The 18736-nt window shown below is 36.7% G+C and overlaps 3 protein-coding genes across 5 annotated transcripts; all 3 read left to right on the top strand.

The window, feature by feature from the left end:
* Window positions 1-190: 190 nt before the first annotated feature.
* Window positions 191-8972, top strand: LOC131667765 (uncharacterized). Of its 2 annotated transcripts, none has more exons than XM_058941434.1 (3): window positions 191-397; window positions 4877-5190; window positions 7544-8972. In XM_058941434.1, the coding sequence occupies exons 2-3, from the start codon at window positions 5010-5012 to the stop codon at window positions 8203-8205; spliced, it is 843 nt and encodes a 280-aa protein (XP_058797417.1). In that variant the 5' UTR covers window positions 191-397; window positions 4877-5009; the 3' UTR covers window positions 8206-8972. The 2 variants fall into 2 exon arrangements, with proteins under 2 accessions (XP_058797417.1, XP_058797418.1); XM_058941435.1 differs by lacking the exon at window positions 191-397 and adding an exon at window positions 423-580.
* A 215-nt stretch (window positions 8973-9187) lies between these two features.
* Window positions 9188-10581, top strand: LOC131667734 (uncharacterized). The gene is made up of 3 exons (XM_058941387.1): window positions 9188-9193; window positions 9450-9677; window positions 9854-10581. Exons 1-3 carry the CDS (start codon window positions 9188-9190, stop codon window positions 10238-10240), a joined length of 621 nt encoding a protein of 206 aa, XP_058797370.1. The 3' UTR covers window positions 10241-10581.
* Window positions 10582-14765: 4184 nt separating this feature from the next.
* On the top strand, window positions 14766-18160 carry LOC131667750 (flightin). Of its 2 annotated transcripts, none has more exons than XM_058941407.1 (3): window positions 14766-14865; window positions 15955-16199; window positions 16485-18160. In XM_058941407.1, the coding sequence occupies exons 2-3, from the start codon at window positions 15976-15978 to the stop codon at window positions 16729-16731; spliced, it is 471 nt and encodes a 156-aa protein (XP_058797390.1). In that variant the 5' UTR covers window positions 14766-14865; window positions 15955-15975; the 3' UTR covers window positions 16732-18160. The 2 variants fall into 2 exon arrangements, with proteins under 2 accessions (XP_058797390.1, XP_058797391.1); XM_058941408.1 differs by having other exon boundaries at window positions 14782-14865; window positions 15958-16199.
* The last annotated feature ends 576 nt before the right edge of the window (window positions 18161-18736 follow it).

Genomic DNA, 18736 nt, shown 5'->3' with positions numbered 1-18736 from the left:
TTTCTCTCTCTCTCTCTCTCTCTCTCTCTCTCTCTCTCTCTCTCTCTCTCTCTCTCTCTCTCTCTCTCTCTCTCTCTCTCTCTCTCTCTCTCTCTCTCTCTCTCTCTCTCTCTCTCTCTCTTTCGGTCGCCTTCTCACTCTACCGACCGTCTTTCTCTAAGCAGTTCACTTGCTAGCTCTCCATCTCGTTCCATTTGCTTTCTTAAGCCGAAGCGGCAGTTTGGCTGGTAGTCGAGGGTAGTGGGACGGAGAACTTGAGGAGGTGGGCTACGAGAGCGAAGAGAAGAAAACGGACATCGAAATTTATCCGTGGGAGTCGTTCTGGTACTGCGGGAGACTGCGCATCATCATCGTCATCCCGAGTGTCGAATCTAAATAAACATAGCGAAATCTCGAGGTACAAGTTTTTCATTCATCTAAATATCTTTGCAGGCAGCTTGAGCGACAAGAGAGGAGCAAAGCGCAAGTTTAGTAAAGAGCTTGGCGTATATAATAAAAAGTGCGGTTGCGTGCGCGTACACATCGCAAGGCGATCTCGCGTCAAGTGAGCGCTAAATAACGAGCCATTCTTTTTTATTAGGTGAGTTGCGCCAGCTGCATACAAGCCTCCACACTCTTTGCCCTTCTCTCGTCAGCTGTCAATTTATTATCGCGGGCTTTCGTCATCGCCGCGAGCTTGCGCCGACCACCAGACTGCTACGACAGCCCGCGCGAACCATTCGATTGACTCACCTCTGCCCGGGCGTTGATCGATAATCTTACCCTGCGATTCTTGCGCTCGCAATAATCAAATATGCTGTTTCAAAATATCGCATTCGCCTCGACGCGCCTAACCCTTTTCTCGCCGCTGCCAGCTTCGGCTGCACCTCTCGGCTTTTCGAGTTACCGACGCCCCTTGCTCTATTTACCTACTTTATTTTTTGCGTTTGTCTATTTTTACGTTTTTCTTTGTACTGTTCAATAGTTTCATTGCCGTTCGTTTTACTTCAATATTTATGTAACGTTGCACTTTCCATGAATCGAGCCAAACCGTTTTCTTCGGTCTTAGGCAGCTGCACAATCTACTCCGCAGCTCACAAATCAGTGTCAACGGTTACTCGAATCAACCACTTCAAACCTGAAATTTATTCTTAAATCATGTACATTTTCAAAAATGTATCACTCAGCTAACATAAAAAATAACGATTCGTCCTTATAAATATCGAAGCTCGTATGCGGCGATATAATTATGTTTTGTAATCGATATCTGGCGATTCGAGACAATGTCTTGCATCTAAATTTGGCGGGCCCTCGCGTCCCAGCTACTGCAGGCGAGCAAACGCGCGTTCGTTAACTTGTTGCGTAATGCTCGGTACCCTCCGTCGTTCGGCTATTTATTTTTTTCTTTATCCCAATTCTCTACAGCTTCATTTCATTGCGCAATCGTCAAATTTTAGCCATTTCATTTTTATGAGCTTATATAATTTCAACTATTTCATCTTCGACTTTTCAATATTTTACTTATCGAACAAAAATATTATCAAGATCGAGATGCAATTACCTATTATTATCAAAGTTGCATGCGAAATCGAACAAATTTTCTTGACATGCTCACCGAGTTCAGTTATTCGCAATTCTGTTTTTTCTTCCGAGCTATTTTTAATGCTGACCTGAATGCCTCCCAATCTAAAAGAATTGAAAGAAACGATGTATACAGAAAGTTTATGCTGATACATTTCATGTACGTTGAAATCATAATTTTAAGAAGTCAATTTTAGATCTTTTCAAGAGGGTAAAAACTTGATAAAATAAAAAATTTGCTGAGGTTCTATAAATTATCTTATTTATCATTAGGTGACTTGAAAAAATCACAATCTCTAAATATGGAAGATCCAATGTATGTTAAAAAGTTATTAATTTTTTGACAATGAAATTTAAAAAAAAACCGGAAAACTCGATTACTACAAAATGTCACTCTTTTATTTTCAGATATTTTGATGCATTTTTTCGAGAGCACAGAATTCATTAGTCATACTACAAATGCTTATGACATAGTTCTTTTATAATTAATTTACTACAAACGAACGACTTCCGTGCGTAATATTTTGAAATAATTGGAAATGTTTATTCATTAGAATTGATGCTAATTTATTGGCTGATATTTTTTACTCATAACGGCTAGCATTCTATATATCTTGAGATATCTATAAACAGGAAATGCATCAGACTAATGGAAATAAAATAGACACTTATATTTGGAACCACAATGTCACTTCGTAGACTTGTAAACAAGATGTCGCATCTATGTTTATTGTAGCTACTTTCATCATAGCTTTGTTAATCAATACGCAAAAAGTAATTTGTCGAGTAAATTGTACGGACTAGCAGGTTTGAATATTCATTTTTTTTTCATAGGTAGTATTAAAAGTTTATCTAAAAAATGATTATTAATAAATATTTTCATACATTTGCTCATTTTATGAACCATACATTCATTTGTAAAGATTCAAGTTTTAATAAATGCTATAATTTATAATATTCACAAATCGCAATCGAAATTATTTTCCATCGCGAAATTTTTCCTCGAATCAAATTAACTTATAGAAAGGTAGTTGAAAATTGCAGGGAATATAAGACATAATTGAATATTAGGTTTCCGTCTTCGCAGATTAATTTAAAAAGACAATAGGTTGAAGCATTTATGAGTTAGATGACATTCAAGAGTGTATCAAAACTTGGCTTGCAGCTCTGACTCAGAAACTAAAAGCGTTAGCATAGCTTAAATAACTCGTTACCGGCTCTTCAATGTGGCTGGCATGACACTGAACTGTTCTACTCAGCTTCCTCTTTTCTTGTGTCGCCTTCGTTATTTCGCAACCTCATCGAAATAAAACTGCATTGATGGGCGGATTACTGCATGCTGTGGCAATATCGAAAGCTTGTTCGTCCATCACAAGTTGCGCTATAATAATATTTTAATTTGTGTATTAGACATATTTGGGTACAAAACATCATATGCTGCCGTTGATTTGAAAAATTTACTTTTGAAATTATGAAAAAGAATAACTTCATAACACTATTTTATTTTTACATGAAAAATTTTTTCTTTAAAATTTTCCTATTATGAATATATGAAACGTTTTCAATAAATTTGTTTAATATCTTGGAATTCACTCTACGATCGCATTTTAGCTCAAAGACGTCAGAAGTGATTTATTATATTCTAAAACGGAACAATGGCTCGATTTAACAGACAAATGCCAAATATTTAATTGGCCATTACGTACAGACTTATAGAAACGATACTAATGCCAATTGTGGTTAAATTATTGTATCTTTAAACTTTATAGTGTAAATATAAGTATTGTTATTACTAGTGGGATGTTGATGAAACAACAGTTGTTTATACATCAACGAAGTCTTGGCGTATATTAATTTAAGTCGATAATCGTAAACCAGTTTTAGAAGCTTACATTTATACAAACTTAAGTTTTTGTATGATTAATGAAAACGTCTGAAAATTATTCTAGTCATTATGAAATTCCGACGTCAAAGATATCACACGCTCACGCGTCAATAGTGAAATGAATTCACGCTAGTCAATGATGATCTATTTTGCAACGAGAATAAGTTCATATATTTATGATTTTTATTTTCATTTACGAATTCAATATAAACTCATTGATTAGATAAAGATTCAAGAAACAAATGTCTAATGGTGTTTACACAGATACGTTTAACGATGCCAACTTTCATTACTCACTAATCGTAATGCACAATATGTGTAATTTTTAAGTTTTTGAAGCGTTCATAATGGAATATATTGCTTCTGTGCAAACGTAAAGAAACGTAGATAAATTTTCTTTGAAATAATATCTTGACGCTTATTCATAGTGAACGCTAAGTTTGACTTTAAAGCTGCATAATTTTTTTGATATTCATGTTGACTACAAGATTGTAGATATTTGAATGATTCTGATTTTTGCTGGTATAAAAATTTGAACGAAGGTGAAAGAGACAGCGCTGAATTCGTTGATTATCGTTGGTCTGAAATCGAGCGATAGCTAGAGCGAGTAAAAATTCGAGTAGAAAGAAAAAGGTCGAAAATAAGGTAAGGTAGGGTGCGGGTACATGATTTGGAACGGGATCAAAGCGGAATGACAATTGCAAGTACACGGCTGCTCGCCTGGGCAAGCTGAAATAGCCGACGCGACGACGAGCGAGCACAAAAGAGACGACAGACGCGCGGGACATCGGTCGATTATGAGCTGCGAGCGAGCGGGCATCAGCGCCGCCGTCTCCTCGGCGCGCTTCGATTCACGGACACCAAATTAGATGCGAGCTATTTTAGCCAGGCGAGCGCGAGACCGAGAAAGACCGCGCCACGCTCCAGTTTGCCACTTCCTCGAGCGCGGAATCTCGCCTCTGGGCGCACGTGCCGCCTGCGATGCTCGTCGTGTTGGCCCGTGCCCTTTTCGATAGCTTCCCATTTTCCAGTGCTTTCTCAAACAAGCACCGAGAGGACAATCATCGAACGCGATATTTGAATTTAGTCGGCTCGATGCCCCTTGCACGAGCTAATAAGTCTTTTCTCGCATTTTTACGGCCTCTTAGTCATGACGTTTTTATAGCAGCGTCGACGTGGGCACTGAGTTGAGCGCTTTCTTATAAATATAGAAACGTTTTCCGGACGTCACGCACTGTCGTCACTCGTCAAGCCACAAAAACTGCTGGCTTTACAAAATGCGGGCAGCTGGCAAACTGAGCACACGAAAGACTTTCGACTTAGTTTCCGCAGTATAAATAACGAAGCTACGTGACGAGGGCTTCGTTGGGACGGAGCTGATTAGGGCCGTGGCGAAATAGAATGAAAACGGTGCAATTGGTGTATTTGCAGGTAGAGAGGAGGAGCAGGAGGAGCAGTAGCAGCAGTAGCAGCAGCAGCAGCAGCAGCAGCAGCAGCAGCAGCGGCAGCAGCAGCGGCGGCAGCAGCAGCGGCAGCAGCGGCAGACAATCCGATTGAAAGAGAAATGTCGAGGCCGATCCTCAGCAGGCCGCGCACGCGCGTCTACGGCTGCAACTACGACAAGGGCGAGTCGTACTACAAGCCGGCGATCGAGAACCTGAACAGGAAGTACAGCGGACGCCCGCTGTTCCCTGAGCCACGCAACTCGCTCGCCGACGAGATTGCCGCGCGCCGTAGCGACATCGGTAACGTCTTCAGTCGTTTTCCCAAGTGGTTTTAATCTCCCTCGCCCTGTCCCGACACCACATAGACACGTAGACGACACCGGCAACCGTTTACGCCACTTGTTCGCCTACATTCAGATATGCTCTCTCTAGCTCACATCTCGGAACAACCTTTTCCACACGACCGCGAACAGCGACCATTTGCAAACTCGCGAGACGCTGATTCCACGCTCATTTTAATCGACCCACCTGTACGTTTTCACAAACAAACTTGAGCGTTTTCTCGGACAACGAAATTTCGACCAATTTAACCAGAGATCGCGCCTCGCTGAGTTTTTTACAAGTAGTCACGAGTAGTTTACACGGGCTTTTCAATCGTCAGAACACTCGTTTAGTTTTTCCGTTTTACCTGTGCCGCATCGCGACCACGACCGATCGACCGCGCGATCCGATTCGAATCAAAACACCAAATCAAATGAATACGATCGACGGGAGAGTGCAATCCGATCACCACAAACGATATATATACAAAAAAACTATTATCAAGTATTGTCTTCCTGCAAAAACCTTCAATAATATACCTATGCGTGTTCACGTTTCCAATCTGTCAGTCCTTATAATATCTTACTCAAAATTGTGCACCCTTCTTTTGTGCGTTTGTCAACTTACGGCTCACACCAGTTGTTGTCCATAATCATTGTATTGAATACTGATTTACTGAATAAATGTTTGCCTCATTTTCTACAAACATAAACTGGAGTCGCATGAGTTTTGTTATTGTTATATTTGTTTCTCTTTTGGGTATTTTTTTCTTTGTTTCTTTTTTTTTACGATATTTTACTGCATTGCGTTTCACACTTTGTTCACTTTTACGAACTGATTATACCGTCTTATTCTTTCTTCACAAGTTTCTTCGGTTTACTTTTTAGTCATGCTTTGGTCTTATCTTTATTTTTTATCTTTTCTAAGGTCTTTAATTTGCGAAAGAAGCGAGTGTTACCTTAAGGTTATTTACATATTATGTAGATTTCTTATGATTTTTGCTATAACTTCTCTGCAGCTGCAACACTTTCTACTACGCAACTATAGCTTTCTGCCCTTCTTTCGATTATTCTGAAGTGAAATATGAATATGAAGGTTATACATGTAAGCGAACAGTTTTTAACAGAGATCTAATTCAAATGAAACGCCAAGAAATTCGCGATAGAAAGTTAATATTATTCAATGTCAAACGCAGATTGCCTAACTAGGCAAATTATTAATCTGGAGTTTAATAATTTGTCGCAAAAGTACGTTTGCCATTTTACAAAGCAAGCGATTCAAACAAGTTAAACTTCTATAATTTCAATAATAAAGTTGAAATTTTATAATGTACCTTTAAAAGTAATATATTAGAAATTTATATATGTAACTAATTTCACTCTGCATCAATGATATCTGATATAACTAGTCAAAACAAAATTCACTTTTGTTCATTTATCTGATTCGCCTATTTTCCACGAAAAACTATCATTCATCAGTATACTTTGTAATGAGAATTAAATGGCGCAGGACAAAACAGTAGCATTTTTCATAAATTATGATTAAAAAAATGTGTTTCCTTCAAGAAAAGCGTGAGTTGAAAAAAGCATTGCACAATACGTAGATTAAAAATATTTCCTCTAATAATCTGTTGACAGCAGGGCATATGTCAGATAATGATGTTTACTACAAATGTTAGTGGAAACGATGTAAAGATCTTAAAAAAAGTTGCTTAAAATCCTGTGAAAGAACGATAGTCTGTGTCGAATGACCTTGAACTACTTTTACGATAGGCCAAGGAAATTCGCGGAACGAAGGTTATTTCCGCAATACTAGAACTTATTCCGAGATGAGAGCGTAGGTGTGGAGTTCTAAGTTTAATGAGAATATGGGACACTGGAGCCCCGCTGAACTTGAGCTTCTGCGTGTTAATACATTTTACCGATTCGCATTTTAAGTCTTCTGGAATTAATGAGTAATATATTTTGATTAAGGATAATTTCACAAAAAAAGATAGTGCCATTTTGATAATTGATCTGAACAAAGCTTATGGCTGAAACTATTGACTTTGAACATACCCTTTATAGGTATGTCGTAAGCAACTGTCAATCAATAATGTGTATAAAATAAATCTCGTTTGTCTTTTCTCAGGCTTCTTCTCAGACAATTTCTAAGCTACGTTTATCAGAATTTGTAATTCTAAATCTTATTGCTTAAAGTGATCGGAAATCGTGGCGTGAATTGGTCAAAGTACACGAAGATAGTAGAGCTTATCCCAGTGCGAATATTTGAAACGGAGATAGGAGAGAGAGAGAGAGAGAGAGAGGAGCCAATGTGCCGGTAATTCTTGCAGGAACGCGCGACCTCGCGGGCTCGAGACAGGCACGGCTGGGTCGAAGCGAGCTCGAGAGCGATCACGAGGCGTTCGGCCGGCGCCCCCTGCGGAGCCTCGGCTCGCCCCAGCCGGATCCCTTCTTCGAGGACGAAGACACGGTGTTCGACATCCACGGGCGGCGCACCTCGCGCGGGCCCCGGCGCTCGGCCCTCGGCGACGAGTTCGCCAGCGAGATGGCCGCCACCGCCAGCCGCATCAAGAAGCGCATGCACCTGGTCGACGAGGAGGCCGTCAGCAGCGGCAGCATCGCCGCACAGGAGAGCGTGGCCAGCCGGCGCGCCGCGCGCGCCCGCGCCTTCGAGGCCGACGCCAAGGAGCTGCTCGACGACCTGGCCAAGCCCACCCCGCTGGCCAAGTGGACGAAGCTCGAGGCCGGGCTGGCGCCCGAGGACTCGAGCAGCGCCGCCGCCGGCAGGGCGCGGCTCAGCAAGGCGCGCCTCGACGACCTCGAGCTCGAGATGGAGGAGATGGCCGAGAAGCAGGCGCGGCGCGAGCGCAGGGCCGCCGCCCTGCGGGCGCTCATCAGCGAGACCAGCTCCGCGGCCGACGAGACGCTCGCCAGCGCCAGCAAGCTCTCGCTGCACCGCTCCGAGAAGACCGAGAAGCACGTCTCTTTCTAACGAGTCCCGCTCTCGCTCGTCGCACCACCTCTTCGCCGCTGCCCTTCTCTCCCCCTATATAATTGCTCCAGCGCACTCTATCGTTTTCGCCCACCACTGACTCGGTGATCTTTTCATTCGTTCTGGATTCTAATAACATTTCGATACGTATACTCTACTATCAATCGACTGTCGAGCATTTTTTTAAATACGTCTATTTTCTTCAAGATTCCCTATTAATCGTACTATTAGATTCAATTATTTATTTATTTAGACATTTATTGAGGAACTTGTCGTCTGCTGTGCAGCTGCTATTTCGTTCAACTTCTATACTTCTAGGTTGAATGGTAATCTAGCGAAAGACATGTATTCCTTGTCAATCAATTATTTATTGTTATAATCAAGTATTAACATATTTAGTACCCACTGCTAACTGAAGCGAAATAAATAAACAATGTAATTTACGTATTGACGATTCTCTTTCATTAAGTTAGATCAATGCGTTTTTATAAACGTCTCAAACACCTTGAGAACATTAGTCTTTTTCTGATTGATCAACACTTGGAATTATTGTAAAACAATATTACGTTTTATTTTTTCTTAAAAAAATATTATTACATTGAAGGTATTTATCATTTTGTCTTGTGAAGAAAGAAAAGATAAATGTGTTCCTCAAACAGTGAAGCTACGGTTGTGTTTCGTAGCTTATAACGCGTATATGATCATGTATACTTTTTCATATTACGAATAATAAAACGGATTCACGAAATGGTGTTTCGTGTTCTGTCAACGAATTTATTTATATCGTATGTTTATTACATCCTATACTTGCTTTGAATATTCCTCCGACCAAGTCAAGCATGAATTCTTTCCTTTAAAGAGTGTTGTATACCCGCTACACCAGCACTTTATGTAGTTTGAGCAACCTGTTGATTTTGCATTTCAAGCATGATTGTCCGCGAAAACAAGCCAGCGCAAACGCATTTCATCGAGTGATCGCCACATGGAGGTAAGTCAATTATGTCAACGATGTAATAAAAGTAGAAATCAAGTAAATTGTTTTTATCTCAGAAATATCTTCAAGTACTATCACGCCTCTCAATTTCTTGAACGAATAATAAAAGGGTTTATATTAAAAAGCTTTCATCTAAACATTGTATTAGCACTCGAGCTACATTCAATACAATTTATCTGAGATGTTGAAACGCGAACAAATATTTTTGTTATATAATAAGATCTGATGTTGTTTATGCGACTGATCATAGCTGTTGCGTATTGGAGAAAATACACGTCAAAATGCAATTTTAGGATCAAGAAATCTAGGAGGTCGCAGCGATTCATACGATGATCTTGATTTTTGTTACGGACGCGGTCATTCCGAAGATCCGTTCGAAGATGAGTTCGTTTCCAGTCAAAGACGTTTCAAAGACCGTGCCTCTGCTGCTTTTGATGAAGATCTGGCCGAGTTGCGTCGCAAGCGACGGGATGTACAGGTTGATTAAACTATTTTCATAAGCGTACGTGGGCGTATAATTGAATCATAACTGAAAACGATTTTATTCAAATACTTAAATCACTGGACCTATCTGAAGCTTTGAGAGTAATCGTTACGCGATCGGATTAAAGAATGAACATGCTATTAATAGGCGTCAATTATTGGCCCAATTAGGATCGTCTATTCGACATGATAGACCTGAATGCGGAGATCGAGAAAGCTCGAAACACTCTGGAACAGGCAGATAATGTGTTCGGGCGTCACGCCTTGCGCTTTGATAATCAGGGGGGTGACGTGGAGAACACGTCGCTAGCCCAACGATTGGAGCGTGCGCGCACGCTCGCTGCCATGGAGGTACCTGATACCAAATCTAGTAACGTCAAGTGGACCAAATTGGTGCCGGTCGAAGAGGGCACCATGCCACTCGAGGCAACTCCAACTCAGATGCGCAGAACTCGACTTAACTCTATCGTCGATGGCACCAACAATCCCTATATCGAGAAGCTCGAACCGCGTGGTAAACGCGGATACTCCAAGAGAAAGAAGAGCGTCTCCTTCTAGATCAATGTCATTCATCGATGCAACCATAACCTATTATTTTCAAATTCGATTATCATTTTCTTTATGTTCTTTATTCTTCTATCGCTTTCAATTATTTTATTCAGCTGTGGGCACGTTTATTTTACATTTCATGCTCTTCGTGCAGCTGACTATTCAATTTAATTGCTTTACATTCATTTATTTCATGTTTTACATCATGATATCTCTGTCATCGAATCGAGTAATTAACATTGCCACAGTTACTTATTTTAGCTTTTTCGCTTACACATTTGTAAACATTTGTTTTCTAAGATCAACCAATGAAAAAATTAATTATTTGTACCAAATATTTTTAACTGTTAATAAAGTAAAATTTCAAATTCTAATTAATGATGAGAATAAACGTTCGACACAACCTGCAGATATCCCCTTAATTTATTATACATTAACAGATATAAGAATCTCTCAAAATAAGTTTACTTTTATTTGCTTTTATTAATTCACTAATCTGTCAAATTGGAAAACTATTAAATTTCAAAAATTCGATAGTCATATTAAATTTAATTGCACCAAACATCTTGAGAACAAGATGTTTCTACATATACCCATTATGCTCGGCAATTTTTTTAATGAAATCAATAACTACTCTATTTTAAGCTATTTTAATGTATTGATTACGTAACATACAATTGATTTACTAAGATCCACAATATTACTCGGATATAACTTTATGTTGTAATAAATCGTAGGTCGGGCTTGACAAATTCATATCACTATAGCCTGAAGGAAACTTATGCAGTAACTTTATAGAAAGCCCGTGTGTTTAATTAAGCATTTTTTGCTATTATCTACACAAGAAGTGCAACCGAATCAAATTTATTTAATCTAGTATGATCAATTCTTTTTGTTATGTCATAAATTATTGACAAAAAATATATATGACAAATCTTAAACTTACGTTTGATCTGAAAATGTAGAATTAATCAAAATTGTCAAATAGTAAATTCCGTATATCTGCAGGTATACTAGTACTTTTTACTCGCATTGTTTATTAGTTGTATTGTTAAAGCTTGTTGCATGTTTATCTAATTTTTAACATCATACAGGATAACATTCGAAAAAAACTGTTATTTCAATAAATTTTTTTGTAGATTACCAAATTTCTAAAATTAAAATAATTTTGCCATAATTTTTTCAATTGAAAATTTGGGAATTATGAAATTTTACAAAGAAAACCTAAAAGCAATATGAAATTTGTTTTAAAATGAAATTAAACTCATTTATTGAAAAATAAATAATGCATACCTAATTTATCAGAATAGTAACTAAATTGTGTAGATATTCAAACAAATAATTTTTACTGCTTGGCATTTATCGTTCAAATGCGTCTGGAAATAAAGGCTGTTTGCTAAAATACTTATTAATCAATGTCAGAAAAATTACAAATTCAAAATATTGAGGCATCGTTTATCATACTGGAATGTGTTATTTGATCACAATAATTCGATAGATGATATTGTTAATTCAGCAGAATGAACTATTAATGATCCACTGAAATCTGAGCTATGGAAGATAAAGCAACGACGTACAGATCGACGACTAGTGCACATCGAGTTGTGGGGAATACTGAGCGAAACATTAGCTGCACGCGTACCTACTAGAGAACTTCTGGTAGGTATTCATTCATCATAGCGGAACACTTTTTCGCAGCCAATTAAGCACCCTGACATTATATTTGGACCGTAAGCATGCGCAGCTGCAAGTGTTTGAATTATAGTAAGTAAACCAGAGTAAGGTGTCAGATACAGGCTGGCGTTTACGTCAAATGTGGGTAGGCGTCACTATTAATTGTTCTGTGTTGTCTATGAGTCTTCATTTTCTCAAACTCTTCCTGCGGCAGTCATCGATGGTTCAGAAAACAATAAATACTATGCTTGAGGAATATGCATTTAATTTGGTGGATAATAGTAGGAACCGTTGTTTCATGGGTTGGAGTAATAAAGTGCAGTAACAGAAACTTGAATATGTTACTGCTTTCAAATCTTAAACTATTGGCTTTGTATTAGTTTTTTCTACCAGACATTCTTTGTTTGATCAAATTTACGAGTTCCTTGTGTAAAAAGAAATTATATAAATCTTTTTGAAGAGCTTTTCCGCACTATATGCCGATGGATACAGGTGTATAGGGAAAAATAGTATTTTTTATTGAAAATTTGATTTAAATGTTTTTTTTTTCAATAACATTCGTTATTGATAAATTTAAAAATACTGATGTATCAATCAGATGCAAATTAGAAATAATGCTTATTTAGCATGATATTTATTTCACTATTAATAAATTTGTAGTAAAATAAGCAGCCACTGAAAAATGTTGTTATTGCAGTTGATGGATTACACTTCCATGATATTTACAGATATAATATACATTATATACATATTGTCCAAATGAATTTCATGTCTGAATTATTGCTTCTGATTTTCAAATAAATATTGGAAATTGAATTAATACCTATTGTTCATATGAGTGTAATAATTTAAAGCAAGTATTAGTGGATATTCGTAACTTCAGAACTAATATTAATTCACAGTTTCAAGCATAAAACTGATAGCAATGTGTTATCCAGAGATGATGTCATTTATACGCCTTTCAGATACGTTAATTCAAAAGTATGAGTTTTCCTATCTTTTTTTCGTTATTGATCGAATGTCATTCTAAATATAATTATTTTAAATTAAAATAATATAAAAATTCTAGTATAATTTTTTAAATTGTTGAAAAACAAATTCTTTACTGAAAAGCATACAGTAAAACCTCTGAAGTTAAACACTCTTATGTGAACCGCCTTTTTATGGAACCGATGAAATTATAATGATTTATATAAAAATTTTATTCTATATATTTAGCCCTTCCCTATCTTGTCAATTTTTTAATTTTTAAATTATATTAATTTGGATATTGAAATCGGGATAAATTTGAGGAAAATAAGAATTTGACAAAGAAAAAAGAGCATCAATACGTTCTTCTTGTAATTAAGTATCATAAAACTTATTCTAATGTTACTATACTGCTAATATAAAGTTACTTATATATTGTTATTATACAGATATTATGTAATTCAGAAAAATTTGTTTTCACCAATTCAAAGTCAGTCAAGATGAGTGATCTTCTTGAATTAAATGTACTGATTCTCGCTTTATCTAACTGGAATACGTAATATCCTATTATGTATTCAAATTCGATGTTATGTTTAGTTTTGTCACTACATGTCTATTTTGACAATAAACTATCATATATCATTCCTTTAGATTATTGTATATAGTTTATTATAATTAATATTTTTGATGTATAAGTTCAATTATAATTTATTAAAAGTAAAGTTCGTTCTTGTGTTTCCATTAGATCTTGAAAAAGACAAATATCATCTTGATATTATAATATATAACAGAAGAATTATAGAGAAAATATTGTAGAAAAAGTATGAGAATTCCTTATTATATTAGCTAATGACAATAAATCAGAGTATCAAAGATATTAGTAGGAATATGTTAACGTAATAAAAGAGTTTCATAAGAGTGTCATAGAATTAAATACATTTTTAATTAAGTAATTTTTTGATAAATTTCTTCCTCCTATTGGAAGTATAGTGCGAATGTACAAGGATGATTGTTGAGCTTGAAGAACCTATTAATAAATTCGTAGTACTTTTTATAATGTTAGGGACATATCTAAAGAAAACGAATTTTTCGAGGCATCTATTTTTAGTCTTTATATATAAAATTTATATTAAAAATTATAATTATATTATAATTGATCTTTTCAAAATGAATATTAAAAATCATCATACATCCATATTAAGATGCTCAGTTGTGAATGTGGTTATTAAATCGACAACTGTTTACGATTTTTGAACTATTTTTCATGTAACAAGTATTTACAAGAAAATTATAAGGATATTCAATACCCACTGTATTCATAGAAAATAAGTATCAAAGTTGAAGGTATCCAGCATTTCTTATTGAACATCGAAGCATTGATAGAGACGATTGAAACATTCCATCGCTATTCTTTTCCCAAAATTCTTATCACTCTCGATGAATTGATTATATTACTGCTATCATGGCTAATTTTGACATAATAATTTGTAAAGCATGCAGTACATATTACCCGTGTAAGATACCTATATAATTTAAATTTCATATACGGTGCTTGAATTGAGATGTTCGTAGGATTCATGGCGACGGCTAGAGATAAAATGTACAGGAAGAGGAAATGGTATTTCTAAGATTATCATGTTTCTTAAAAGATACAGTCAATATTGACCATCGAGCGAACGACACGTGGTATGAACTGAAGTTCGAACGTGTTTTGATGCGGTCAGGGTAAGGTGGTCACGCACGTGTACGATCCACGGCCCTTAGCCTACGAAAAGAATACGTTGCATGAATCAGAATCCCCACCTGAGCGATTAGCACGGCGTCACAGGTGGAGGGGTTTCGGCCAAAATAATATAAGCTAAAAGAATAGCCGTGTATTCGGCAAGTACAGCGATCGTAACGGTCATTCGAACAAAACAGCTCCAACTAGGTGCTCGTCGATATCCTACTGCAATCAGTGCCAGTGCAGTTTCGTATTTTTTGTACTTGAGGTACGGTGCTTATTCAAGACAATTGAACTTCAACTATACCCGTATTGCTAGTGATTGTTGCAACTTTGCACACAATTTTTACTCTTTTTAAAAGTGTTTGCAAGTGAATTTTTGTGATTTTTTTTGTCATAAAGTGATTCTTTACCAAAGCAGATGCAATTTTAAAAAGCGCATTAGTCTTGGCTATTAGGCTGATTCAAAAATTTATCAAAGAAAATACTTACAAGAGAATAAAACGAATTTACTTCTCAATACCGAGTCAATTATTTAAAATTGATTTATAATTTATATCAAGTACAATAACAATTAAGCCAACTGAAAAATTACTTGATAGTTTTAAAAATTATCGCTTAATTTTTCTTTAATTTAAGAATTCAGGTATCGGTTCATAGTTGCGATGTTCGTAAATAAGATATGAACATACAAGTTCTTTTTCGTTATGATTATAATGTGATCAACTTTAGAAAATAAGTTAATTTATTAAAAAGTAAAATAAATATCGTCTTAAAATTTAATTGTTAGGCACGATCTCAATTTATCGGAGCTCAAAGGCAGAAAACCAAGTTGTATTCAACGATAATTGAAAATATCTTGGATTGTGCAATGCAAAAGCTGTTATACTAGTGTTTCCAAAGAAACGAATACAAAGCTTTTACAACTGAGTGATTGTTCAAAGAAAACTGAACGTGCAAACTTTCCTAAGGAAAAAATATTAAAAAATAAGACTAATTATGAAATAATTAAAAAATACCTCCAATAGATAAGCTGTAGGCTTACTATACTTGTGTAAATACAAATGTAGAAAATAAGAATGACTGAGCATTCGAAAGAAAAAGAAAAAGAGCGGGGCGAAAAAGCGGTATTGTTTACGAAGCAATAAAAAAGAAATAGCGACGTATCGGACAAAAGGACGAAATCGAGGTCAAATACATTCTCAAATAGCCGCGCCCTCGCCAAAAGCGCAGTGGTCCCCGATTTAACTCGATCGAGTTCTTCGGTTCGACGGGTAGTAGGCAGGCAGGCAGGCAGGCAGGTCTCGTGCGATCGCGAAAGCTATCGAAAGTCTCACGGGCGCTTGTGTGGTTGCAGCAGTCAGATTAGAAGATCAGCATGTGGGACGACGAGCCATCACCTTGGGATGTCGACGAGACACCTGCGGCCGCGGGTGACGAAGCAGCGGCAGCCGGAGGAGAGGCTGGTGCTCCCGCCGCCGCTGCTGCTGCTCCAGAAGCCGGCTTCGACTGGAGGACCATGCCCAAGGCCGACCCGCCCAAGTACACCTACCACTGGGTCCGTCCGCTTTTCCTTAATTACGGTTACATCTACGACTACAGGTGAGTTGTTTGCGAGCCTCATCTTTCCTTCGCGCAGCTCATCCGCCCTTGTCAATCTGAATTATTTGTTGGCCAAGGCCCCATTCTTTGCTGTCGCGTGCCTCGCTGGCCTATCGAAACCTCGGTCCATTGTCATACCGAGGTTAACGTTCCTCTCAATCGAATCAATATTTCACAAGCTTGGGACGATCGACCAACAATATTTTTGCTCTTCAGTCCCACTGGCTCTGCCCTCGTCACATTTTAAATCAATAATAAGCCAATAATATTACCTTCTGTTACAAGGCAAAACTACTATAACGATGTGATCGATTGGATGAACAAGAGGAATAAGGGACTTAGTCGCGAAGAGCCACGTGCTGAAGAATGGCCCGAGCGCGCACTCAGGATGTACGATTCGAAGAATGTTACGAACCGAAGCTACAAACGCTGCTCAGACATGCGCATCCTCACGGGATATAAGCCCAAGATTCGGCACTATAGCTACCATACTAGGGCCTATTATAGTCTCAGATATCAGAAGATTCTTTGAACGCGTAAACCTCAATTATGTTCAACATCTGCGCTGTAACACTGACTTCATAAGACACAGCGTATTGTGATCCAATTGACAAAAAATTCACTTATTATTCTGCACAGCAGTCGTAACATTTTTTTTTCTTTTTCATTATTGATAACTAGATATTTATTGCACATTATATATGGTGGAACAGACCGAGATTCCTCATATCGAACTAACGAACAATGTCCAGCTCAAATCAAGCGCAAATTTCAACATTTCATTAATAATTTATCCAATATATTATATTTCATTAAAATTTCAACAATATTTCCTTTCGTTGCTTAGGCTCAACTTATTGTATTTTGTAATAATAAATTCTTGATAGATTGCAAGTGTTTGAGTTCAACTACGAACGGCTTAGAGTAATCAAGGACTGAGCAAACAATCATCGATGAATAACGAAACAAACTCATTGCGAATACATTTTTAAGTTACTTATATATTGTTTGTATAAGTAAAAAGAAGAAAGCAATGGAATAATTTGTCAATAAGATTGCATCAAAGCCGAACCTGAGATATTAGTTTTGTGAATCGTTTTTCAAATAAAAAAGACTTATTATTAGAAGTTTGAAGAAAATTTTGCAAGTAGCATTTAGAAATGGAAACTATTTATTGAGAATGAATCGTGATATACAAAACTATTATTTACTTTTTCGGCTTATTTTACCAATTATGTGGAATAATATGATTTTGTTAGTTACACCATTCAATATTTTCTATTGCACTTTACGTTATTATTATTTCATGTATTCGGTATTATAATTATGAATATATAATATATAATAATTTTTAGTCTCTAAATTGCTTATAATACAAATTTCTTAAATAAATTGCACTTTATTTATTCATAACCCGCCATATCAAAACAAATTCATTATCACAGTAAGTAATTTAGCTCTTTATTTTTAGACGATTTGTTCTTTGAAAATATTGTCATGGGGTTGAATTCGTAATTTTGTAATAGTATCGTGAAGGGTTTTATGCATGAGCTATAAAATGTTTGAGCATGAAACATTTTGATTCAATAAAATTTGAATTGTAATATTGTAAAAATTTCAAAGTAATATAGTACAAAATAAATTTTATTCGGAACTTGAATTAAAGGCCAACACAAACATGACATTTAAAAATCGGTAGAGCATAAGTAAATAGGCAAACGACTAAGAGCTCACGAACAAGATCATGGCAATAACACACTATATTGATCCTTACAATTAACATTCAATTTATTTAACGATGCTATAATTTACGTGATCACGCTTACACTATTCTTAATACCTCGGTACAATAGAGATTCTAATTTAACTGTTTATAAGAATTATTACAAGTTCTATCCCGCAATGATATCATTAGAATAAGTGCGTCTTACAGTCGTTTTTACTAATTGTCGTCTAATAATCCACTGTCTGCAGACCAATCCTCCATTGCTCAAAGTGAAGTTGATAAGATTCTTGTAATTTTATCCTCACAGTCTGTGATAGGCTTGCAGTTTCAGGACAGTGTCAGCAAATGATTCTCTCGAGATATCTGCGTTCGTGTGTGTATACTTGTAGCCATCGGTAGATCACACTACAAATCTGTTAAGCGGATAATCATCGGCCAATTGTTGAGTCACACATCACGTACTTGTCATCGACAGCGAGTCTTAATTCCTTCTGCCCGAGCGCTAGACTATCCTCTCCTTTAAAACCTCGGAGAGAGATTAAGGGGCGCGCAAGACGGCCATCAATAGGAGAGGGAATGAAATTTAAATATGATTCAAATCTCATCGTTACAATATCTATGTACATAAATTTCACACAGGTCGAAGAATTATTAAAAAAAAACAAAGCTTACGATATTTACTTTAAAATAATTCTTAAACTGTTTGGTATAATCGTAAAGTCCATTTTTGTGGTTTTGAAATAATTAGGTTGAAAATGCGAAAAAAGTAAAGTTATTGAAGAAAGTAAATTACTAATATATGATTGAAACA

Source organism: Phymastichus coffea, unplaced genomic scaffold, assembly GCF_024137745.1.
Source record: "Phymastichus coffea isolate CEN01 unplaced genomic scaffold, Cenicafe_Pcof_1.1 PCOF00070, whole genome shotgun sequence".
Lineage (NCBI taxonomy): Eukaryota > Metazoa > Arthropoda > Insecta > Hymenoptera > Eulophidae > Phymastichus > Phymastichus coffea.
Note: the sequence above shows the minus strand (reverse complement) of the source record. Positions and strands in the feature narration are given on the sequence as shown.

Coding starts and splice junctions, on each gene's coding strand:
- LOC131667765 (XM_058941434.1), top strand. CDS start 5,010: ATGTCGAGGCCGATCCTCAGCAGGCCGCGCACGCGCGTCTACGGCTGC. Junction 5,191..7,543: donor CGCGCGCCGTAGCGACATCG/GTAACGTCTTCA, acceptor TAATTCTTGCAG/GAACGCGCGACCTCGCGGGC.
- LOC131667734 (XM_058941387.1), top strand. Junction 9,678..9,853: donor GCAAGCGACGGGATGTACAG/GTTGATTAAACT, acceptor TGGCCCAATTAG/GATCGTCTATTCGACATGAT.
- LOC131667750 (XM_058941407.1), top strand. CDS start 15,976: ATGTGGGACGACGAGCCATCACCTTGGGATGTCGACGAGACACCTGCG. Junction 16,200..16,484: donor GGTTACATCTACGACTACAG/GTGAGTTGTTTG, acceptor TTCTGTTACAAG/GCAAAACTACTATAACGATG.